Source organism: Cuculus canorus, chromosome 15 (assembly GCF_017976375.1).
Source record: "Cuculus canorus isolate bCucCan1 chromosome 15, bCucCan1.pri, whole genome shotgun sequence".
In the NCBI taxonomy this organism is placed as follows: Eukaryota; Metazoa; Chordata; class Aves; order Cuculiformes; family Cuculidae; genus Cuculus; species Cuculus canorus.
The window spans coordinates 10,464,280-10,491,014 of NC_071415.1; the positions used below are offsets into that span (position 1 = coordinate 10,464,280).

The following is a 26,735-nucleotide window of genomic DNA, read 5'->3' on the forward strand; positions in this document are numbered from 1 at the left end:
CCAAAGCTATAATAAAAAAAAGACTGAGCTCACAAGAAGTGAAATTTAATTAGATATTAAAAATAATTGTCTCACAGTTAGAAAACATCGCAACAAGGGAGTTTGGGACTTCCAGTTGTTGGAATAGTTCCAGAAGAGGCTTTGTCAGCCATCGGGAATGGCCCAGTATATGGACCGTGACTCAGAAGAAGTGCGTAACACCCCTTCCACTTTTTCATCCCATAAATCCAGGTTAATATCACAGCGTGACACAAAACACATGAACTGGGGTGGGGGAAGGTGAGGATGTTTTCAAAACAGCTCAGCCCATCTAACAGCTCACTGATGCCAAAAGGGGTGTTCCCTTTGCAACGAGCTGGCACCTGCTTCACTCCACGGCAAAATGGTTCACTTTACCTGTCTGGCAGAAAAAGTAATCTCACGTTGCAGGGATGAACTCATCACTTGCGAACAGCAATAAGACTTTGATCCCTTCAAGCAGGTCCACACAGCTCACCGTGGGTCAGGACAAAATGCCAGTGTGAACAAGGGAGTGATGCAGGTTGGTCCCTCTCAGAGACAGACAGCCCTCGTATCCCCTCTGCTGCAACAAACTTCCAGCACAGGTAATTGTCTAAAAGCCACAGGCTGGGCAGCAAAACAGTCATAACCATAATGCCTGTATCCCTATTCCTACCACACAGCTCTGGAAATCAAATTTATCTGTCCCGCTGCCACTCAGGAAGGGATGGAGGACAGATAACAGCTGCAGCACACGAGAGACATGTTTGTAGCTTATTTAAATAAAGAATTCCAAGCAATGATATAGAAATAATTAGCAATTACAAATCTCATCTCAACAGAGATAAGATTCAAGGAAGGTTGCCCTTAACTCTGCCACATTTGGAAGAAAAATGCGCATCTCTAAACACTGGCTATCAAAGGCAGCTTTACCACCCGTACTTCCTCCGAACAACAGATTGGCCTTTCCACACATGCTATTCGGACTTGTATTGTTGGAAGAACCTAACGGCAAGTCACGCTTGGAGCAAACAGATCAAACAATTTACTAAGAGCACAATCAAACAAAAAAAGTGCAGCATTTTATATTGATGAAACAACTGAAACAAAATGAAACACAGATGAAACAAAACCCTCAAATCAGACAATGACCCTTGAGTGTCCCCTGCGTGCCAGATAGGAAGCACTCTCCATACAACATTTACAACATGTACATTTTTGAACCAATTGCTAAACCAGTGATGCCCAAATATGAAGATTTCACAGTCCAGAGGAGCCTCCATTCTTTGCCTTAGGGCGCACTCCCTGTGATTTCCTTTACTCATAGATCCTGTGTGAGTTCAGTGCTGTGCAAGCACTGTGTGCCCCAATACTCCAGGAACGTACTGACCAATTATGCTCACTTTTATTTCTGTTTCTCCAGGCTTTAAGCACAAGAACAAGGCAAGTGATCTCTCTTAATGATGTGGGCATGCTAAGTCAGGCTGTGAGGTTACAGCCTCTCATTTACTTTGCAGTAACTGTATCCTCCCATTAAGACCAAGCACACAGACGAGGCAGGAGCTGATGATGTCCTGTAAGTTCTCATCCTTCTGATTTGATGGTCACTGGCTCATGTTTGCAGACGTTGAGCCTGGTAAAATGAGTCAGCATTCCTAAAATATCTGGCAATACAAACAAACAAACCTCTTAAGGTTAATTTTTCATATAGCCTGTGTAAATAGAGAAGCTGTTTCAAGCAAGACAAAGGACTGCTGGTATTTTTTCCCTGTGAATTTAAATTAAGAAGCACACTTCCAAAACAAAAAAAAGTGAGCATTTTTGACCAAATGGCTGGAAAGGGTATTTAATCTTCTACTAGAAATCACAGGCAACATAGCTGTAGAGGATCTCAAGACGTCATTTGGTCTATCCCTCTGCCTCAAAGTAGAATTAACACTACCTATATTACTCCTGACAAAAGTTTCCCTGAATTGTTCTTACAACTGCTCAGTGATGAGATCCTGCAACGTCCTCTGATGCACTTGCATCCTGAAGAGTTCCAGTGTCACCTCAGTCAATAAACTAATGCAGAGTTTAAGAACTGCAGCAACATTAATCTGAGAGATACACATACACTATGGAATCTACAGATAAGCTCCTCTACTGGTAGCTTGAGAGCCTCTGAGATAGAATCATTTTTGTAGTCCTTCAAATAGCAATAGCTTTACCAAAGCTCCTAAATGGAGGACACTAAGTATCACTAGATATTAGTCTCTACTAGAGATTCCTGTGCATTTGAGTGGGTACGGCATGAACTGGTTCCCCATATGCTTCCCTACGAGAAGGAAAAGACAGCAGCTAGACAGAAGCCTCCTGTGGGCCAAATCTAGCCAATGCGGACTCGAACTGATCACACCTAGAGTAAAAAGGAACAGATCAGAATTCAAGTACAAATACTCACTTTTAGAGGAAATATTTTGCTGTTTTGTAGCTGCAGAGCATGACAACAATCCTGATACAATGTGGAAGTTACATGTGACAAGTCCACAAGGTCTGGGACAAGTTCACACAGGTAGGATAAAAACAGGAACAATTTCTCCTGCTCAGGATGTAAAGTTGAATTATTCTTCCTGTTAAAGCAATGGTTGCCTTGTAGTGTAAGTGTAAAGAACGACCTGGATTAAAAAACACAAAACAAAACAACAAAAAACCCAAACCAAAAGAGAAAGGCTTTTTCATAAACTAAGGTGACACAGTTAAATCCACACCTAAAAACTGATTTAAAAATATTTATAAATATAATAGGCATCTACAGGAATTTACTGCCTCCCATAGCCAAGCTTGGGTTTAAAATAAATGCGGGGCAGGAGGGGAAAGTGGAGCTGAAGCCAAGGATCTCTGTGATATGCATGTGCAAGGTGAGTTTTGAACCTTTTGGTAAGTTACCTAGGAGGAAAAGGACCTGTGAACATTCCGGGCAAATAAAGGTCAGTCTTTTCTTCTTCTAGAGTACAGAAAATACCAGGTTTTATAACCATAACTTCTTATCTTCAGCATTTTTACTGACCACCTGCATCGAAAAATTGGTTTCTGCTCTCAGGTGCCTCAAGAAGAAACCAATGCATCATGTTTTCAAAACCAGACAGCTATACAGTATATAATCATCCACAGCAATCATTTCTATTTGATTTTCTCAGCTGAAATGAGTCAGGCTGAAAAAGACATCAAATTCTGTAGCAGAACTTCTCCGAATTCCCATCTTGGCATACTAAGACCCACTGAACAAATTTTGTCTGTTGTGCTTCAACCTGATCCAATCTCTGTCAGGATCTCTTAGCAGTGAGTGAACACATTGGGGAATGTGTATGTACAATCTGGGTCTCAAATTGTCAGAAGATGCAATAGAAGAAAACATCTTTCATATACAGCACTGAAAATAATCACAAAATGCTTTGATATTTGGTAGTAGATTTGATTATCTGATCCCTGTAACATGTGAAGATCAATTGACTGGAGAAGAATAATGGAACACGATGCTCTCCAAGCCCACACTACATCAAGAGTTGGAGAAACAAAACAACGCCTATTTTTGCACAGCAGAAAACCTAACATGAGATGCTGCATATAGGTATATGCATTGCAAAAAGTCCCCAAGTTTCACAGTGAAGCCAGACCCTTTACAGCTGCGGCGCTCACTGTACACAAGATAACGCCAAGCTGAACAAGTCTAAAGGTAAACAGAGGTATGGAGAAGCAGCTAAACGAACCCCATCACCAAAACAGGAGTGCCCTCTCTCACAGACCCTACAAAGCAAAGTTCAAGACATTAAAGCCCTAAGAACCAGAGCATGAAAATAATGATTAAACTGATAACTGCGGGAAAGTCCGGGAGAACAGAAAGTCAACACCTAATGTCCAAAAGGAAGAGCCGTCAGGAAAGAACAGGAACTGTGTTCAGCAAAGTGACCTGAATGATCGACAGGGAGCACTGTGACAACACCTCTTTAAAAGCTGGATAAGTTGTAGGTTCCTGCAAGGTATTTTTATTTGGCAACTTGATGGCAAAGAAAAAAAAGCCTTTATACACAACAAAATACTTCAAAAGGTGGCACAGAATAAAATATTCTCTTTGCCCTCCCCCAAAGCACCCAAACTTAAAAGCTCAGCGAGATCTTGCATGTTCTGCACAGAAGCATAAGACTTAGTGAGAATCCTGTGCAGATGGCAGCTTTAAAGAACAAGAGGTACTCCCACTACACTAACAAAATAAAATTCACACCCGCAGACGTCCTTTCCCCCCAATATCACACCATATGTTGCCTACAAGTTTTTTAGCCTTCCTCAAAGCAGATTTCATAAATTAATAACTTAAGGAGTCGGCTAACTGCCAGTGAAATTAAATGCATCCAAATATATTAATATGCACAAATTATTGTTGATGAATTGGCACGAAGCTGTTCCAACAATCCACAACACACAAGCCATGCCACATGCTGTTTATGCATATTCCTAGTTTCAGTATATACTGTATCTACCTTCTGTCCACACAAAGCCCAACTCTAGAAGCAGATACGAAAGAGCAGAATGGAAGGTCAGAGTAAATATAATCCAAAAGCGATCCACAAAAGAACAAAACTGAGATAGAGAATTGGCCTTGTTGAAAATGTCACGCTCTCTGCAACGACACAGAGTTAATCAGGTTAAAATACAGTGGTAAATCAAAGTTTGCTTGGTTCAGGGGTTTTTTAATAGTTAGAAAAAGAACCTCCTCGTGCTAAGGGTGCATCTCTGCCCATGACAGACAACTGGCACATGTTGAGACTGGAATTGGTGTAGCTACATGGCCTAAATCTGAACTCCCTTATCTGGCTCTTGATTTAGAGATTATGAAAGTATTTTTGCATTGACTGCGCCACTGTACAGTGAAAATATCCCCCTCTTTGCAAGAAAAGCTTCAGTTTTAGAGGATCACTGCATGGTATTTCCAAAACCAGGGACAGTCTGTAGCTTGGGGTGGTGTGGCCAAGCGAACAGGAGACAAACCTGCTGACCTCAGGGTCTGCTGTCGGAGAAGGGCAAGGTTTGCTCTTTGTTCTGACAGACACAGAAATCCCAGCACTTTTAGGACATCTGTTTTTCTGTAAGCACACACATTTTTATAAAGACAGTTAAACACTAAAGAAACACCCCAATAAATTTGCTTTAATTTTAAACAAACAAAAAATACCTCATCTAAATAAAGGTATCTTGCTCAGAGGGCCAGAATAAAATTCTAGCTATATTGCTGTTTGGTTGGTTGGGGTTTTTTTTGATAAGAAATCTCTCACTCTCATAAAAATCTCTTCATGCAGATGATGACAAGTGACTAACATTTACTGCATTTCTCAGGTCAAAGGCCCAGTGTTTTGACTGCGCACTGTGGTTTTATAATGACTTAATGAAGAAAGCTCAGCAAAGGATAAAAAATAATTCAAAGAGATAGGCAAGACAAATAATAGAGTCAGGGAACTTCTTACACTCGAAAGTGGAATCAGCATCTAGGAGGGGGGGAAAAAGGCTTTTTTTATGCTCCCACCTAGCTGGATCCAAATGATAAAGTTTCACTTGAAGTGCAGAACCCAATTTTAGCAAAGTCAAACTGAAACTGCCTGTAACTTAAAAAGATGTGTATGGATCAGTAACAACTATGGATCCACTTTAAACAAATCCAGAGGGGAAAAATCAGGTTTCAGTTAGAAGTTTGGAACATGATCCAAGCGCAGGATTAAGAATGCTGTCTTCTAAGGAATTTCACATTGTGAATGCACACAGTTACCTTCCTTTGTCTCAATCCCCAAGAGCCACCTACAGTTACAAAACTAAAGTATTCTCTATGCAAGTAATACGAATGGCAATTTTCCAAGACAGGATAACAAAAAAATTCAACCCCAACTGCAATCTGCTTATTTCACGTACAAGCAGTTTTAACTTCAAACAGTCTGCAGGGGTTGTGTTTGAGGTAAATATCCCTGGAGATTAGGATTCCAGCTTTAAACTTTGATGCTTACGTCAATATTTCTTCAATATCTGCAATATTTGATACTACTGCAGCTACACACATGTCTACATTGGTGTCTCTCTGCTCTTAATTCCCCTCTACAGAAACACGCGAAACAAGCTTTACGGGGAAGGAAAAAAAGTCAAAGTATTCAGTTTTTTATATGTTTTTGTAAAGAATTCTAAAATCTGTACAAAACGCCACTGCTCCTCACCCAGCAAACACACCCAAGGGTTCTGCTTGACTTGTTTTTTTTAAACTGAACTGCTCCCACATAAAGCCACGCAAATTAAAACCTTCCTGCAGACCACTAAACCCAAGAATCTCCTCCAGAACACATTTAGCGAAAGCTGTTTCCACTGCCAACCTAGCAGCAGCTCAAGCTTCAAGGTAACCTCTCCTCAAAATTGCTTTTGACATTTTGTTAATTTTTACTGGAAACTACTGCAAGATCAACCGACAAATGGGAACATGAGGGACACCTCATCACTCTCTGCAGCATCCTGAAAGGAGGGGGTAGCAAGGTGGGTGTTTGGTCTCTTCTCCCAAGTAAAAAGCAACAGGACAAGAGGAAATGGCCTCAAGTTGTGCCAGGAAGGTTTAGATTGGAAATTAGGAAAAATTTCTTTACTGACAGGAGTGGTGAAGCCCTGGCATAGGCTGCCCTGGTCCACGGTGGAGTCTCCATCCCTGGAGGTGTTCAAAAAGCATGTAAATGTGGCACTTTGTGTCACGGTTTAGTACACATGGTGGTTCTGGGCCGACTTGCTTTTGTATAACAAAGGTTCCTATAACAAAAGTTTGCTCACTCCAAGCAGACAAACTCTCAGAGATTTCAGTGGCAATGTGGTTGTCCCTACGCTTACCCAGGAGCAATTAAATCCCAGATAACTCAATCAGCGACTGCTGCGAAGATAAACTGTACAATGACATTACAGCAGTGATGCAAATGGCTTTCTGGTGCTGGCTCTGAAAAAACTAGATGACGTGTTCTCAGATGACAATCAATACACAAAACGGCTATGGAAATATCAAATCAGAAATTTCATTTTGAAATATCTTTTGCAGAGGAAACGTTTATGTTTCATGTTATTAAAGCGGTATACATTAGAAGTCCTGCAAGACTTTCTGAAAACAAATCTCTACAAACCTCAGCAAGTACATGTTCTTAGAATACTTAGAAGATTCACGCCCCTCTAATGTTTCTTAAAATTCCCTGGAAGCTTTGAAAAGAAGGGGTTTCTTACTTATTTTTACTATCAGATTTATCAATTTTAGACCTAGGAAAAATATTACACAACTCAGTCCAATGGTCAGAGCTCCTGACAAGGTAAAACCGAAGGATCACTCTGATAGAAGGGCATCATTTTTTTATTCTACTAATCCAACCTTTTAGGTAACAGTTTTCTAACCAATCATCCTAGTTATGAAGGTAGATGAAAGAAATAATCACAAAGGAAACATTCAGCTGCGTAGCCTTAAAGGTGGTTTTTGCCTTTCCTTCATCACACAGCTGTCTAAAATAACGTAAAAATCAAAAAAGCTTCTGTTCAAGGTGCACTTTGTGTGGTTGTGATTTCAGATACAAAACTATTACTGCTTACAAATGAATAACTTTTAAATTTAAGTTACAGTTACAAATCTGGGGCTGAACTAAACTATGTTTTTCATTCCCTTCATGCCTTTGAGCTACCTCACACAGCATCTAACTAGAAAAAGTATATAGAAAGCTGGTACATTCACAAAAACCTTCCAAGTATGAAGGTGTTGAAGACTGCATTAAAGTTATCACTACCTCTACAGAAGTGGAAAAAACTCCTAGTAGTTTGTTTAGAGAATCAGAAATATTTTCTGGGCCACTGTTCTTTTTCCCTTGCCACCTTCACATGGGAGCTCTGCTGCAATACTCCTCTCGCGCTGCTCTGTCACATTGCACTGCTTCACATTGCACAGCTGCAAATCCACCTGCCTCACCCATGCAGCTTTTGTTTGTGCCACTTCCCCACACCTCATCATTCCTTCTGAAAGGGATTTGCTCCACCTCCTATACAGGCTTTCCTCTCTGCCTTTTTGCAGCACTGCAAATGGGAATCCCCTGGTGGCTCCTGATAATTATCCACGTGCCTGGGGAATCTAATTCTTCTTGTTAATGTACCGATCTTTAGCCACAAAGTCACTTCGTATTCTGATCAGGGACCAGCTGATCCCAAGCCAATACTTCATGTACTACCCAGGAGAACTGATCTGCTGGGGGTACTAATGACAGCAGAGCACCAAGAGCCTTGGAAAATAGCTCCCGAAAGATATTGTATCATTTTCGCTTCTAGTACAACCCCATAATAAACAATTTTCTTGTGAACTTGGAGCTTGGTCATCACCCTTACTGTCTGAGGGCAGCCTCTTCACAGACAAGAAGAGACTGAAAAAACTAGATTTTCCTTCTACACTTTTAGAATCTGGTTTAACAGTATTACCTATTATTCCATATGAAAGCTCTGGTGTTTATAGGATGCTTGAAACACCAGCTTCAGCCCAAAATGAAGATGGGCATCTCTCTGAAGAGAAATATTCTATGAATTGAATAACCTGAACCACAATTCAGTACTGATGCTAAGAACCACATGCAAGAACTCACAGAATTTATACCTTCCAATCACCCTCTGCATTCCCCACCATCCCTTAAGCCTGAACCAATTCACCTGAAAACAACTGTGTAGCCTGCACAATGAAACAGGCACAACAAGGTCTGAGAATGCCTCGAGCTGATATCGCTACCAAAGAGCATATTTCTGTAGACTACAGGCTCTTCTTGAATGTCTTGAAATAAAAAAATCCATCAGAATCTGAAATGCCCCCCCCCCCCAAAATCCACACCATGGGAAGATTTCTCCTCATGGCTTCTACTATGCTTCCCAACATTTTCACTCAGTTAACAACGTGTTCCTAGTCACTTTGAGGATGCTTGTGTGTAACACTGGGAATAGCCCTTTGTTTATATCCCAAAAGACAGGAATCGGCACAGTTTCTATAGCCTGTAGCAGTGCCCAGCATGAGTTTTCATTTGAAGAGCAATTTACTCAATGGTAAAATAGTGATTCAAGCAAAGTTGCCTACCTGTCTTCTCACTAGCTGGAAAAATAGCTGTAAAATGGAAACACACATCATGTTAAAAGAGAACCAAGCAAAACGCACAAGTTTTTGTTGAGTTTTTTTGAGGGGGCTTGTTTGGGGATTTTTTTTCTGAGGATGTGGACAAGAAGTTCCTTCTTCCATGGGTTTCAAATTGTCACACAAGGGGAAACACCATTTAATCGCATCAAATCAAAAGCCGTATTTCCTCTAAAGAGCTACCAGTTCAGTCCTCCATTACAACAAACTCATTTCATGGCTGAGTATCCTTCAGACTTAATTTATGGGGCCAATGAAAGATGAAGAATCTTGCAGCTGTATAGAAGTTCAAACAGCTCAATAAGTAGTGGACACACGCAGCTGTTTGAGAAGCTTCCTGAGACTGCTACAAATCTGGAATAAAAGAAATCCCTTTATGTAGAAAGAGGGTTATGCCATAGAGAAAAAATTCACTGAAGTGAGTGTCATGTAAATAATATAAATGTAACATGAAACTACAACAAAACTAATTTTACCAACTGAGTATGTTCTACAGATGAGTAACATCAATTTTAATGTATTTTATTATTGTCCCACCTGCTTTAGTTATAATACTGATACACTTCTCTTACGCAAATGCTGAGATGGGCATTGGCACAATAACCATTTCAGAAGGTCATCGCAGAGCGGTTAAATATGCTGTCTCCCAGCTGACATCAGTGTATCTCCAGAGGTAAAACAGAAAGCAGCAAACACCCCTGGCATTCCTCCTAAAATAGCTTTGCAGAGAGCCTTTTATTCATAAGAGGCAGCTGGTTATGCTTTAACAGACTCTTTCATAAACAGAACGGATCAACAGATGTGCAATGCTTACAGGCGGTTATCAACATAATCTTCATTTTCAGGACCATTAAGACTGGACATTATGACTATTCTCTGAGCCATTTACCTACCTCAGAAGATAAACTGGATTCACTAATATCTGCTATGGGATTGATAAAAACTTGATGTCAAAAGAATTGAGTATTAGAAAAGAGAGAAATGGAAATGCCCAGATAATTGCAGCATTACATTCTGCATATAGGCTCTTCACTGACCTGAAACTGCAAACGGACAAGTCAACACAAGGAAAGCGAAGGGAAAAAGACGCTGAAGCAGATATATATTTAGCAGTAGGTTACAGGGAGAGAAACGGCTCAAGGACAATGGCAGGTCTTTTCTTCCTTCAGCTAAACCTCCAATGTATTTCTGTGAAAGCAAGCTAGTCTTTTGCTTTTAACTGCAGCCCAAAACTGCATTATGTCTCCTGGGTGCTTTGATTTTTTTCTCTTTCTAAATCTCAGCACACAGACAGCTCCAGGGCTCAGTAGGAGAAATTATTAAAAGCAAGCCTGCAGAAGTAAAGAGATCAGTCATTTCCCTTATCCCCTGTGCTTCACGAGCACTCCCCCGCCCATGCAGCGCTGTACGAAATTTCATGCAACCAGACACGTCCTTTTGAAAGGCTGAAAAATTTAAAATCTTCTAAGAGTCAGCATAGATTCCTTCATATTGGAAAGAGAAACGTGCTTCAATTCCTCAGAAAGGTCATAGTCACTTTCAAAAGTCTACAGAACTTTTTTTTTTTTTTGCCCTGTGCAGGTCTGTTACCTTGAGTAATTTGTAAGTCTTCACAAAATATACTGGAGTTTCATAAAACACAAAATCCCAGTGTGAACATGATGCAGGCGATCTCAGCCTAGCTATTTTTTCCTAGGCTTCTTGAAAGTCCAGGTGTTCTTCCAACTGTCTTTCCCATTCCGCTATTGCAAGTGCATAGGTCCCTTCTTTATAATTACCATTCCATACACGTTTTTAGCTTACAACTTACTCCATGCTTCTCAGTCCATTTTCCCAAATAAAGACACATATTTCGGATTAAATTACTTACTGTATTAGAAACATCACAGTAGAAAGTTTTAGCAGTTATGTTCAGTGTATTTTGACAAACGCAACTGTTCTGAACACGTGATGCATTCTCATAAAATGGTGTAGAAATTAGGAAAAACACTTTTGAAATAGTTTCCTGCTTCCAATGTCTATAGCTACATCTCCAGCCTGCAACTTCACCATTAAAATGTTACCGTGCGCTTAATGGTATAGGAAAATTCTCAATAATCTTCGTTAGGGCTTGTCACGAAGCTGGTTTCAACCCTGTACATGCCCAGCCTTGAGCCAACGTTAAAAAATGGAAAACGCTGCTCCTTTTCATCACCCTCACCCAAAGACTCTCCCGTCATAAGTAGATACGCCCAAAATTCAGTGTTCTTTGCTCCAGGACTACAGAACTTTGTCATTTGATATGCATTTCAAGTGCTATTTGACACACACTGAAGAACAAACTGTGTCTTTTCAGAGGCAATATGAAATTGAAGAGCCCCTTTTTAGACTTTAGAATATGAAGCAGAAAGAGATCACTATCCTTATTCTGCCTGCCAAACCCAGATTTACCAACAGACTGCTACAATCAAGGCTATATCCGAACTACAGAGTTTCCCTTTATACATCTGCATGAGATCTCTGATGCACACTGAGTGGAGAAAACATTGCTGATTTCTGCTAAAGGCTTTAAATGGAAATTGTCAAAAATGTTCTGTTTTGTAGCTGTTACACGGACGAATCATAATCAGTACCTGAAGAGACAGAGCAGATATCCTTCTACAGTAAAACAAAAGTACTGTAAAATAAACATATTTTGTTATCCTAACAGTTAATGAAATCCACTACAATTACCTCAGGGTAAAAATATTTAAGGAAAACCACCACAGAATTCTGAACACACAAGCAGCTGAGAATCGGCTTCGGAAAGGATTTCCAGAACTTACCTATGGTGCAGTTTGTGGTTATTTTTCTCCGCTTGGGGTTGTGTCGTAGCAATTCTAACTCTCTTTTGGTTGGCTCCCAGGTTGAATACTTCTCTCCAATGCCTAAGCAGACGAAAAGAAAGTTTCAGGAAGCTGTTTATTAAAGGATTAAAAACTCTGTTCAAGTAAGAACTTTCAACATGCTGTCCATTAAGTTAGGCTCAATCTATGTACAACCACAAGAGACTGATTTCTTTTCACCCCCACAACTTATTGTTCAGAGAGCTATCAACCAGACTTCCAACAATGAAACTGAAAGAAGAAAAGCACATTTTTTTACTTATAAAGAATACCTAGCCCACATAAATTTTCCATTACTGGATTATAATCCTCCTCTCAGTTAAAAAGGAATTCCATCACAAGAGTAAATGCTCTATTACTCAAAAATGCATTTCTTTGTGCTCAGGAGGCCAGTTGACAGAGCCATCGGATGATTTTAGGTGAAGACAGAGGATAACCAAGAAATCTGACCACTGAACTTTGACCAGTTATTAAATAAATCAAACCCAACCCAACTTAATGGACAGATAGAGGCTTAATCTTTACAGATGAATAGTAGAATTGAGTAATTCGATATACTGAGCACTTATTACATGTCTTAGGATATACCATTACAGAATAGGACCTCTCCGTATAACCACTGATGTTGGACTGGGTATTAGCAAGTTCTAATACTTGAGATTCACTATACAGACAAAATCTATCATTACCCAAAAGTGCAGTTTAGTAATAGGTTTAAGCATAACCCTCCCCCCCAATCAACCCGAACTCTCCAAATACCTAACTACCTTTTCTCATAAGCTGCAGCTAATACCTGTCACCATTCTCTTTAAACATCAACACTGCCTTTCCAATACACTGCTTTTGTTCAAAGGAAAGAGCAGTAGAGATGAGCCAGGTTAGCAGTACAGAGAACAGATCTGCAGAGTTGTGTTCAGTGTAAATCTGACAGGAGAAAACACAACGGCGAAGACTCATGTGCTGACCAGCTAAGCGCTGCTGCAGCATTCTGCATGGCAGAGAGAAATTACCATGCAAGGTCAATTATAGCGAGTCTCAAAAGCATCTTGGCTTTAAAAATAAAGAATAATAAGATGACAAGCAATCTATTTTAAAACTGAGGATTAAAGTCAATTAAGAGTTATTTTTCACAGAATGCATGGAGCAGAAGCTGTGCTGTGCTACAGAAAATAAATTATAAATCATACATATGAAAAGGAGAGTTGAAAATATAGCTAGAGGCTTACACATTCTGCATAATATACATTAAATTTTAATAGCTCTTTGATCTTCATTTTCAGAAATAGCTATGCTTGTCAGAAGCTACCCACCCAAAAATGTTCAATTCATAGCTACTACTGACCCTCCAGGTTCTACTAATAAAAGGTCTCATTTTCAGATTCTTGAGAACTAGAAAATCCTTATTTACATGGATGCACCCATCTCTCACTTTATTTGACTCCACAAGAGATTATGCAAGGAGCGTAAGAAAGAATACCAGCATCGTATAGTCCCTTTCCTTTATCCAAGGCTCAGCATCAAACTACAGACCCAGGAAAACAGAAAAGGAAGCTAATTACTGTGCAAGAGATTGATGAGATAACACAGCTGCAATGCTTTGAATCACTGCACAGTGTGCACTGGCAAACGGATGGAGCAACCTCAGAGACACACATATGGACACTTCCCACATGACAGAACATCGGCTTGCAACGAGTTTTATATTGGATGTCTCCAGCAACCCTTCTTGGTTTTGTAATGCCCCTTTTGGAATTGATATAAATCAGTTTGTAAAAACCTCAACACAATTTTCACCCCCATGTTAGTACCAGCTATTGCGCAGAGCAGCTGCAAACCTGAACTCATGCATTTGGGTAGCTTAAATGTGGCCAAACCCAGTGAGTGTCATCTGATAACGGGAATAATAATAATAATAATAATAATAATAATAATAATAATAAATGTTAAAATCAAATACAGCAAAATTCACACCTGGAAACACATATGCGCTTCACTTCAGGCATGCAATAGTTCCACGTATGTGAGTGGGACTATTCATATATATTTATATATATCGATACATAATTATATAGCTCCAATGCTTAGAGAAGATGCAGACTAAAGCATTTCACGAGAGTAACTCTTCAGGTAATGTTAACCATGACAGACTGGGTTACTTTTCGGGATTCTGGGTGAATCAAATACTGATACAAAACCAAACAGAAAACCACATACAGTTAATGCCACAACAAACACAGAGGAAACAGACAGAAAGCACTCTTACAGAAGCCTTTCATTAGAAAGAGCACAATTTAGGTCAGAGACAGAAATTAAGGAGTGTTCTGTTACAGCTGGATAATTTAACAAGAATATTGGGGTTTTATTACATTTGAAAATTTGGAAAAAAGAACCATTTGTTAGGAATGGTTCCATGTTTAAAATTGAAAAAGAAAAAGCAAAACCTACAACAACAATTGAAGAAGGAAAAAGATTCCATAAAACTTTTAACAACACCCACAAACATGCCAAAATCTCTATATCAACTACCTTAAAGATTTGCAAAACATGCACAGGTTATAATTTACAATTAAAAGGAAATAGCGTTACAGGAGTGCAAATTCATTGTTTTAAAAATTAGCCAGATATTCAAGTCGGCGTGTGAAAACTACATCCAAGAATTACTTTTATTAGGTCAAATACACAAAATTTCAGTTTTCAGACTTTAACGGGGACATAAGGATGAGTGAAGGAAAAGGTGGTAAAAGCTCTAGTTTATAAAAGTCACAGTTTTGCAAGTAATCATCAATACAGATGTTTTACTTTGCTCTACTTCAGCCATCCTCCTTCTTCCCCCTCCTAAAAACCCAAATATTAATTAGAATGAATGTCTTTGTGTATTCTCACCTCCCTTGTCATTAAAGAATATTCGATATCAGAGGAAAAAATGGTACAGTTGCAACTCATTCAGAGTTACATCCTATAACTCTGAACTGAGGCCGGACATGGGAACTTGCCACAAGAAGAGTTAATGTTACAGGAGTATGAAATGAATTTCAATTTATTTGGGGTTTTTCTTAAAGTTTTCTCTCCAGGCATCATGTTGTTATGTGAGCATCTATTGAAGTACATACTGATACCCAGCATCGGGGCTGGACGTTTGAAAACGCGCATTGACATTTGCATTTTTAAGCCAATCTCAGTTTTTGCAGACTGGAATCATTTCTTAAGTTCCTGAAGTTGGCAACACTATCTGAGGTAACCCAACCCTGCGGTAGAAACATGACACCAAGACACTGGGTTTGGAGTTTGTACTAATCCTGGCATTCGGTTGGGAGGAGGAAGCGTTCCTTCCCCCTTTATACTTTATAGTCTTTCAGATAAGTCACTATGGGAAGGACAGGATGGGTTGAAGCAATAAAGAAGGAAAAAAGACAACAGTTTTTCAATATTTCTCCCGTCTATCTCCCTTTCTCACTCCTTAGATAAATTTGCAGGGAAACCACATGGTTTCATGACAAAAAGACATGAAACAGAAGACCCGATGCCATGACTCCAAAGAAAAAGTGGTTTTGTACTGTGTACTCCAGTAATTTAAAAGGTATTGTTGTCTATTCCTTCATTTTATATCTTTATTGGTTATTACAGATTTATTCTCCAAGGACTGAAGATGCAATGTGCAAATTCATATAAATACACATTCATATATATACATTTAATATGTCATTCATTAGTCAGTTAACCAGTACAGAGAAGGTCTCCTGCCTGGCAGTTCCTCTCAGTGGCTCCTCCCTCCACTGCACAGCTCTGTGGTCCAAGATGACAAGATGAACAATCTGGTAGCCGTAATTGCCCTAGAATATAAGCTATTGCAGCCTGATGTCCACTGATCTCAGCCCAGAAGGTACAAATTCATCATCTGCTAAGGACAACGTAATTTAGAAACTGCTCTTTGAATTTACGTATTCAAAAGTAAGGAACTGTGAAGCCTTCCTCCGCTACAGCACCATGAAATGTTACGTTGCAGTAGTTCATTAATTCGGTACTCAAACCACCGCAGATTAGAAGGGCTTGAAGGACTTTTCAGAAGAGGTGCAGAACCTAAATGAAAGGTTTAAACACATTTCCATTTTGTCTTGCTCTGAAAGCCAGTGCTTTCTGCTAAAGCATTTTAAGCTGTTATTTTCTTCTTCTTGTTTTTGGACTCCCTGGCAATCTCACTGTTCTCCTCTCCACTGACTCAACTCCCTGAAAATGAGGAATAAGCAGAAAGTAGAATGGGATCTGTAGTAGAAACTAAGTAAAAGCAGCTATACTTTTGATACACCATCAGAAAAGCTCTAGTTATTACGACGTTAGCTGCTATTTTTAAAATTGGAAACGAGGTTAAGAATGGTTTGAAGTCATATCAGCCCTGACTAAGGCTGTCACATTGAAACAGGATGCCTTGGATTCAGTAAGAGACATTACTAGACAGAAATCATCTGTCTTCGAATACAGACTTTCCCACTTTAAGAAAACATACCCCCTAGAGGCCGCTGGAAATGGAAGATGACAAGCTTTTATAACTGAGGCTTAAATCTACTCAGTTAAAGGTAAATGCTACTTCCTTTCCAAAAAAAAAGAAAAAAAAAAGGAGAAAAGGTTTGTTTTGGACTAGTTCTATCAAGGAAAGGGCATATGAAATCAAGTCTGCTGTAATTATTCAATCATTGGAACATATCCAAACAAGAGGAAAACAATTTGCACGATAAAACTGGCATTCTTAACTGTGATTCATGTCTCAAATGGCAGGATAATCAGCAAAGGGACGCTTGTTAGTGAAGTGCGTCGCCAGCCCACGCCTCTTACCTGTCATTGTACACTGGTAGTGAGAAACCACTGTTGGGGTGAAGGCTAAAAAAGAAAAAATTAGGGAAAGCAAACTCAATAAAACAAATGTGTGTACATATATTTGTGTGTAAATATTTCTACATAGATACTGTGCGTGTACCATGAAAGCACAGGTGTGTAAGCAAGCTGGCACGTTCTATTAAAAAAAATAAAAAAAAAAAAAATCACACACAAGGGTGGCATTTCATGGGAGGGGAACAGATTTACTGCCTGTATCACCTAAATCAGCCTAAAGGAGCAGACTGCTACATTTTCTACCTAATACAGATCTGACTCTGATATTATGCAAGTTTTGCAGGATTAATGTTAGATATTTTTATTTTTTTTTTGCAATTAAAAATCAAATATTTTTTCTACAATTAGATGTGGCGCACATGTTAAACTAACAGTCTAACTGCTGGAACATAACAGCTAGACATCTCTCTCCCAAGGCCTGCATCACTATCTCTAGAGAGCTCTTTCTCCCCCTTACTGTTTTTTGCCATTGACAAATGGGAGGGACAGGTATGATTAAAAACAGAAACAAAAAATTCAGGCAGGAAAACCAAACCTTGTAATTTCCAAGCTTTTCGTTGTTCTTCTTTGGCAATTTGTTCCATGTCTTTGTCGTATATGTAATCTTGACACATAAAGCAGTATATACCCCCATACAAAAGGTCTATGGCTGCAAAACAGAAGGGAAGTTGGGGAGGAGGAAAAAAAAACGTGAGTTCATGTACTAGAAGACATTTTAAAGCAGGCTTCCAAGTCAGGTACTCTTTCTTCTCAGTAGTCCCCAAAAAGTAAAATATGTACTTTAGAATCTAGAGAGAAAAAAAAAAAAAAAAAAAGGAAAAAAAACAGGGAAATTTCTCCAGTTAGAGTACAAGTTATTCAATTGCTTTTGGCAAAGCAAGAAACCTCTGCAAAACAACAAAGCATTAGCTGCCTTCGAGTTGTTTGTAATTCACAATATACCTTTCAAAGACATGAGTAACAAAAAAGGAATAATTGCAGTGACTAAAATACACACAGAACTAGTGCTGTAAGATCTGATATTTAAGTTTGAATTATCTTTTTCCTAAGACTTCAGTAATTTCTATTCTAAGTCATTCAAATGATTAGAGAGCACCTATCCCAGTGCTGGTTCAGACAGATGACAGCACTGAAAACTCAAAGATGCTTCTCCATGGGAATGGTTTTCCAGAGTAGTTTATTCCACAGGTTACACATCTCACGCTTTCTCTTTTCAAATGCCCTTTCAGAATGGACACAAACGCTGACCAATGTTAAAAGTATTTTTATTTTTTTACACAACGCTAAACAAAACAAAGCCAAGAAATGAAATTACTCAGTTAACTGTGAAATCACGTTTTGCTTCAACATGTTCCCAGGAAGAAGTAAGCGCAAACTAACCCCAGCAAATCGCTGATTTTCAGTACAGAGATACAGGAGAACACCACAATCAAAGGAAAGAAAAAGATTTCAGTGGGCACTTACAAATTCTTAGTCAGCTACTAAATACAAACTTCACCTAGCAGACAGCTGAGAAACATCTCCACTCTCCCTTGGTGTATCCTCCAAGTATTTCCAAGTTCCTTCCATTTCCAGATAAATAGCATTATTTAAAAAAATCTCACTACAGTGGAAACTTGTTTTAAACAAAGGAAACAATTACCACATTAGGAAGCCTGCAAGAAACGGCGCCGAAATACTCTGAAGTCACAAATAAGCCAAACCGCACACCACGCAGCAGGAATTCTACTGTCTGTCTCCTCAGGCAAAGGTGAAGTCTCCACGCTCTTCCCATTAGTGGGCCAGCGGCCTTGGTGAGGTTCCTTTCAAACCACATCTCATCCACCCTTCACAGGCTCTACCCCTCTCACAACCTGCTACTGCTCTCCTTTAGTCCTGCACATCCTTTTTTTTTCTCCTTGTCCTCTTTCAAAATCACTTTTTCAATGATTCTGTGAAATTGTTGCTTGTACCATTCTGTATTAAAGAGAACAATTACTCCAAACAAGTTTGCATAACATCTTTTAACTGTCATCTTGCTTATGCGCTTCATTACTTTATTCTTCGGTTCTATTTGACCCACAATCAGTCCGCAAAGAGGACAAGGACCAGAATTTTCATCCTATTGCCTGAAGGACTTAATTCCTTTAGGAAAATATCACAGAAGGGGATAAGAATTTTAGCTGTGGTGGAGGATCAGTAGCAAAGCACTGTGCCATGAGGGGAAAGAGAAAAAAAAAAATCACAATTAAGCTAGAGAGTATGAGAATTGTATCATATTTACTCCATTATCTATTGCACTACCGGTTATGCATACTTTTTAACAAAGAATTGTTGAAAATCCAAAGTATTGGCCTCAAAACACAAAATTAATATTTTTCTCCATCTATTTTGAAATGATTCCATAAACAGCCTCTCCCGCAAAATAACAGAACAGGTCTGGCTGTTAAATAAATCGGACCTCCTCTAAGCACCAGTGCTTTTGGTCCCCATCAGAACAGGTAGGCAAATGCTGTGCTCAGAGGATTCCGGGATTTCCGTGCACAATTGATGCGGTATAGATATCAAGATCCAAATTACACAAACCACTTGTTCAGAGCAGAATGAATTCCTGGTGTAAAGAATCGAAGTTGAACAGAATCACTAGCAGAGTAAAAGCTGTACTTGTCCAGCGCCTGATTAAGGACTCTTGAGAAAACATCCCTCCAGCACACTTAGGAGAACAGAGCAGTTGTAGATATGCCAACACTTCCAAAGGCATTAAAAAGACTGCAATAGGGTTTGGACAAATTGCCTCAAGCACCAGTGGTAAGGCAGGCGTGCAGGCTGAACACAGCACAAAGGGCGAGCTGAGGGTTCTCCTGGAAGCCCAATCACGGCTGCTTACTTTCAGGGTCCTAGGAAAAGAGGCCACTAGTAAAGTTTGAAAGTTAATTGTTTCAAATTAGTATAATATGTTTTTTCCCCTTGAAATGTCCTTCAACCTTCTTATTTTGATCATCTTGAGGCAAAAGAGAACATTTTCTTTATGAAAAGGTGGAAACCATGCACTAGGGCATCATTCCGGTGAACCCCACGGCCGTGAAGCCGTCCGGCAGAGCCTGGCAAGCACTGCCTGAAGGTCTCTAGCAGAGCAGCCACCAAAGAGACTGCCTGACGGCAGCTCCTCCTGAGCAAAAAGTATCAAAAACTCTCCATTTGGGAACCAAGTGTTTTCTTTAAGCCTGAGTGCTTTACTTTGCCAAAATATATCTACCAACATCCTTGGGCAAATGTTAAGAGACCAGAGATGATAGGAACACAACAACAATATGTGAAGAAGCAGGGAAGCGTCCCACATGCGTGCGTGTGCACATCTCATCCAGTTAAACTGTTCAGTTTTCAAAAGACCCCAGTGAACAGAACTAACATTGCTCAGTTGAAAACAGGATACGATATTATACAACAGCCTTCCATCAGATGTGACATATCTGTGAATCACATTTTGGTATCGGCTTCCTTGGAACGCTGGCTGCATTCAAACGCAACTAAAGATAGGGCAAAACAGAGTTCAGGTCAGTTTTTACCTGTATTAAAATTAATTTCACTGCGAATTCCTGTGACTCAACCTTCGCATGTCATCAACCCCACATCACCACACACTCATATTCTATGCAAGTCACCCACACTTTGTTCAACTTTAGTAACAAAAGAAACTAAATTGGTAATTCTTTCCGACAGTACTCTAAGTCAACATCCTAGGCAAATACACAGTCCCTAATTTCTTGCACTAAGTGTTAATCGTTAAACTAGTTTCAGACGTCAGTCTCAAGCCCACAAGCAGTGATTTTCTAAACTCCAAGCCCACAGCAGTGAGATCCAGAACTGAACAGAAGTCAGTAGTTGGTCTGAGGCAAGCAGATACATGCAGAGCTAGCAATATGTAGGTAAATAGTCAGGAGGCTGGCACCAAGGGATACTCCAGGTGTAGAAAGAACTCTTCAGGAGTCATTTTTGATAGCAAGAGAATGGTGTCCAGGAGCTGATAGCTACCTGCACTTACCAGAGCAGCTCCAAGCAGAAGACAATTGCAATGAACAAATGCCTGCTCTCTTCTTAGGAGCTCAGTGTGGTCCAAAGTTTGAGCTAAGCTATAGGAATGCCATGCTGGAATGCGCATCCCAAGCAAATGAGAATTTGCCTGCAATACTTTGCACAATACATTGTAGAACAGCAGACATTTTTAATGGCAATGAGGAATACTGGAGGTTCAAAGCCACACCCCTACTGCTGAACTGGATATCCAAAATGCTTTCCTTCTCCGTTTTCAGTCAATGATCCTCTGGTTGACAACACAAGAACATTACTGCATTTAAGTACAAAGAGTTTGCACTGTCTATTACCAATTTCCATCTCATTTGTATTGCTGCAGGAGACAACGAGGCTATTTAGTTCTTACCTCAGAAGTACCCACAAATGTCAAACACAGATACAATTCCTTCTCGTCAATAAATAGAAAATAGCAGTAAACCAGGACTGGTTCTGCTAGCAAATTCCGAGCGTCCAATGTGCTCTGCTTTCATTTTTTTCATCATCAGTCTCCCTTTATCCTGCCTCTCATACATCACTATTTTTACATCAATCCCTGCCACTTCTACCTCAACTAATAATTTCCAAGAGGGCAAAACTTCAAATTCCGCACTTATGTAGACAAATTAGGTCCTGTGTATTTCCTTCTTCTAAGTTACATTATAAAAAGAGACATATTTGTCTGACCTGATCCATCTCTGACAGAACTAAAAAACACCGTATCCTGTTTTCCATTTGCCTTCATCGCCTTAACAGACTTTTTTCAACACCCACACTATGCAAAACATTAGAACAGAAGTCAAATCAAGAGGCTGGTAAAATGCCCAGATGACCTTTTCTACTCCTCTCTGAGCCTAGATGCAAAAGGAAAAACCAAACTGCTGCTCCAGCACTGCAATATGCTGCATGGGAGGTGCTGTAATCGCCCTTTCCACATTGAGCACAAAGGAAGTCTTAGCTGTCTACAACAGAACTCAACACTACTGCCATCACAAAGAATTAATACTCCAGCCAATATCTTTCAACTCAAACTAAAATAAATTACTTTTACTGTCATTCCTTTACATACAAGATCTGTTTCTACATATTAAATTTCAACAGACAGGTATGCATTAACAGTAGTAACCAGATTTTTTTTCTTTGACCAACTTTAAGTGTATAAACCAGCTTTTTGTCATTTTTTCCTCTGAATCAGACAAAAAAATTAGCTGTTTATTTTCTAGAGGAAGTAGCTTTTTGAATTCTATTAAAAAATCCTCAATCTAAGAGCACTACTATTAAACTCACCCGCCCAGTTCTGCTTACCACAAATGTATTTACTGGACTGAACCTCACGCCAGCATATCCTTAGAAAAAGACAGTTCTTCAAACAGTTTGCGATCTAATAAATAATGAATGTACTCTAACAGGACTCATTCTGAAACCTACTGTTTGCCTGTCTCCTTAGAAACTGAACAGTACTTCAGCCTTCCAACTGTTTCTCATTTAGTCTTTTAACCACTGAGTCTCAGTCCTGCTATTTCACCTACCTCCGTTCTTTAATCCAGAACAGGGCTTCAGAGCAGACCAAGACTTCAAACAAAAACTGCCTCGTGTGCTTTTTCAGAGATACACTCTTAACGCAGGAATGGTATCTCAAACAGATAGAAGCACAGCATGGAAATGCCTGAGTTGACTCCTTACTAAGGAGTTAAGTAGGTCTACCCAGAGCTTTGAAACCATAATTGAACTAATCTAACTCAGAATGGTTATCTGTAACAGACTGTCCAAAGCCTCATATCAGTGATTTCTCTTGCAGTTAAGAGTGTATACATATAAAAGCATGTGGAGTAAAATTCCCAAGCAAGGTTGTGTAAATACTCCACTCAAAATCATCAATTTTGTTTTCTCAGATGACATTCCACCAAAAAAGTTTTAATCATTATGTTATAAAGAGAAAATGTTCACTCGGAGAGAATATTAAAACTTCATGTGGTGTCTGCCTAATCTTCTTCAGTCCCAATCAGGAAACTGATAGAAGAATCACTGCGACGTTTTGGAGATGAACTCTCATCTACAGCATCAACCTCTCTTCTCTTTTACTGTTCACAGTCATCCTACTGTTCCTGCTACTCTGGGAAGAAGGTATTCTATGTAATTTCCTTCACTACGGAGCTGTGGAAGAGATATGGAAGGGAGCATTGATTTTCACAAGGAGATTCCCCAGGTGCTGGAACCTGATTTGGGAAGATTATATAGGAAGATGACAAAGGATGCTGATAGAACCCATTCATTTAGAATACTTACATCTGACGCTTGTGGAAAAGCTCCAGCAGGATTCCAAAATACCTAGCGAATAGGAAACACCACCAAGAATGAAACTGCAATCACTACCAGTGAGGTAGCAGAAGAGTTACAATGACTGCACAGTAAAGTAGTTCTGGAGTCACTGACTATAACTCTAGAATAACATCTGCTCAGCATTGCACAGCTGTTAAGAAACACAAAGCAGAAGTCATAGAAATATTAACTAAGAATACAAGTCATTAGTACAGTAAACTGCATTAATCCAAAGAGTTGTCACCACAGATGGACACATTAGGACTAAAAGAATAAAAGTCTGATGAGGCTGTTCAGAATCATACAGCAGTTTCTATAAGAAAAGCTAAAATTAGTTCAGAATCCTACAGGTTGGGAAAAGGAAACATCTGATAATATCGAAAAGATCGGGATCCCAGAAGAGATCGATAAGGACTTTTTACTCACCATTTCTCAGTTCCTCACAAAAGAAATGCAGAGAAAATTTACAAGATCCATTATAAGGCAAACAAGAAAAATAGACGTAGTTTTCACAAGGCTCAGATAAACAGAGGAACTCGCTGTCTCTGGTCGTGGGTGCCAAAAAGGAACTACACTTTAACACTGGATGGGCCACTGGCAGCACTGAAACACAAGCACCTAGAAGCAGGCTTGTGTTCAGAAAGGTTTTGAAGAGCCAAGTAGTAGAAAAAGGGAGAGCAGAACAAGGGAAACAATGCTCAATATCTGCTCTACAAGTGACCTCTGTTGACCACCACCAGGTGGAAGGCTGGATATTTGTGATACAGCTTCAGCTACTACAACCACTTCAAAGAAGCAAAACATATTTTATGAGATTGGGAGAAGAGGAAAAAAAGAAAAAAATTAAGGTCTCTATATTATTAAAATTGCAACAACAGAACTATTTGCTGAAGTAACAATGTCCACAGACCAAAGTACTGCTTTGCTTAGGCTGCTGAATTTCAGGTCTGTCGCATCGGTAACCAGATGTCTGTCACAGTGACTTCAGTGCCCGAGGAGGGTATGGGCAGAGAGCCCTGCCTTGTCTGCTCCTGACAACTCCCTTCCATACTACGTATCTTGAGGCAGATCATCTCCATGCAGTCCTAGGACATACCCACAGGTGTTTATCCCTGACACCACTTTTGTGTATTTAGGGGTTAATGAAGGATGCCTACACAGTAAGAAAAACAGCACTGAAACAGAACAGGAGAAAGCTAGTTTGAATTGTTTCAAGTTGTCAAAGCTCTGGAAAGGTCAGTCTTATCTACCACACTCTAAAGGTTTTCACACCTGTATGAAAATTCTACGTTGCTTTAATGATTCCCAGCCCAGTGGAAAGCTCAGCCTACCGTGGTGATTGACTAACAGAGTAAAAAGTCAGCTTAGATAGCCGGATTGTGCTTCACCTACCCGTCACCCCATCCACAACTCGAGGAATATATTAAAATAAGTATAGTATCATTAATACACACTGGAGAGGCAAGCAGATGCAAGGGCACCAGTATCACTGTGAGGTCAGAGTGTGACTGTCTAATTTGTATCACTGAGGGAAGCAGAGATAACAAGGGAGGTATTTTAAGAACACTCTGGACAATGATCCTGAAGCCTCCTGAAACACAGAAGTTAGCTGCAAAAACATCACTTCCAGGGCTCAGACAGCTGTTACAGCTGAAATCCATGATATTCCTTAGAATTGTGATTAAGCGTGCAGCTCCTGCCAGTCTCCATGGAGACTGATGTTGGCTTAGCAAAAAGTCACCAAGTGTTTTAAAATAATTCCTGTTCGTTTTGAAATTTCAAAGCTCTTAACTCATTTTTGCCTATCGGATGTTATTTCCCCAACGAAAACTGCAGCAGTAAAAGCAACCAGAAGCACTAGGAAAGCTACAAAAATATTTTTATAGCTCATTCCACAGGCAGCTGGAAATTAAAACACCAAAACATACATTAAAAAAGAAAAGGAATCTCCAAAATTAGAAATCAAGCAGTCAGTCGTAGTCTTCACGTTACATGTATTTATGCACTGAGTACATTCTGGTTATCTGCAAAAGAATTCTTTATTGGGATGAAACAATAGTGTATTCTGTATTTTGGCTTCTACCATTAACTCCTGCTTTTTTATCTAAAGGCTATTCCTTTGAGGAAGTAGCTTATCTGACACATTCTTAATTGTCTGGTACCATGAGAGTAACTTCAGTGGTCTTTAGGCAAGAGTGCTTCTTCAAGGAACCTCCCTCCTCTCTCCAGGTTTGGTTTTCCATTAGGGAAACAGAAGGTATTTCACTTCAGCAGACAACAGCAAATTCTACCTTGCAAAAAGTTAACTTGAAGAATTAAGAGTACCCTAATATGTAGATAAAGAGCAGCTCACAACTTGTGCAATTCTAAACCTCTTTTAAAAGGTTCTCAATAAAAATGGTAAGTTTAGTGGTATAAACATGACAGTATTTACATGGCGTCCAGAGATAAACAGGCAAATACTGTCTACAGTTTCAATTTAGCACTGTCTCTTTTTAAACCTTAACCCTGTCCATAAACTTATATTGGCACAAAAGGGATTTTTATACATATATATGGTTTACCAGAAATCCTGAGATAGTTTACCTCAAGTAATTTGTACTTCTGGTGAAGATTCCCAAATAATTTTACCTAATGAATTCATTTCAAAAGCTCTTTGAGATTACATCCAGTAAAAAGCAATAAAGCACTGTCATACAACACGGGTTTGGTTTTTTTAATTTTCACAGAAGGGCTGAGGTTGGCAGGAGCCTCTGGAAGTCACCTTGTCTGACCCTCCTGCTCAGGCAGGGCCACCTACAGCAGGCTGCCCACGTCCAGACAGCTTTTGAATATATCCAAGGATAAAATACTCTAGAACCTCTCAGGGTAACCTGTTCCGGTCCTCACAGTAAAAGTGTGTTCCCTGATGATCTGACAGAACCTCTTGGGTTTCACTTTGTGCTCACTGCCTCTTGGACAGTCACTGGACACTGCTGGAAAGAGCCTGGCTCCACCTTTTTTAATCACTCTTTCAGATACTCTTAGACACTGATAAGATCGCCCCAATTGCTCCTCTAAGTTGTCACAGTGCTCTCAGCCTTTCCTCATAAATGTGTTCAGGTCCCTAACACCTCTGTGGCCCTTTGCTAGACCCTCTCCAGCAGCTCCAATCTCTCTCTCACTGGGTAGCCCAGAACTGGACACAGGATTCCTGATGTGGCTTTATCAGCACTTACCAATTTCAGGTGTCTTCTCGCACAAGTACATTTCATTTGTTTCTCCTGAACTTGTCATTTAAAGTACAGCCTCTCTGCTTCGGTTTATACTGGATATTCTGCCTACCTTGACAATAAAGAATGATGACCACATCATTCTCAAAGGTCAGCAGCTTCATAAACATTCTGGATATTGAGTACTATTTTCCAGTATTCTATTCAAAGCAATTACAAACT

At 39.6% G+C, this 26,735-nt stretch overlaps 1 protein-coding gene across 2 annotated transcripts in view; it reads right to left on the bottom strand.

Annotated features, from left to right (window-relative positions):
• The window catches only part of USP22 (ubiquitin specific peptidase 22), a 104,034-nt gene that overhangs the window by 38,323 nt on the left and 38,976 nt on the right, over nucleotides 1-26,735 (bottom strand). The window contains exons 3-5 of one of the 2 annotated variants that reach the window (XM_054080213.1): nucleotides 17,471-17,584; nucleotides 16,879-16,923; nucleotides 11,992-12,093 (exon numbers count right to left, since the gene is read on the bottom strand). In XM_054080213.1, coding sequence (XP_053936188.1) covers nucleotides 11,992-12,093; nucleotides 16,879-16,923; nucleotides 17,471-17,584 — 261 coding nt within the window. The remainder of the gene's footprint in view (nucleotides 1-11,991; nucleotides 12,094-16,878; nucleotides 16,924-17,470; nucleotides 17,585-26,735) is intronic. The other variant, XM_054080214.1, reaches the window with a different exon arrangement.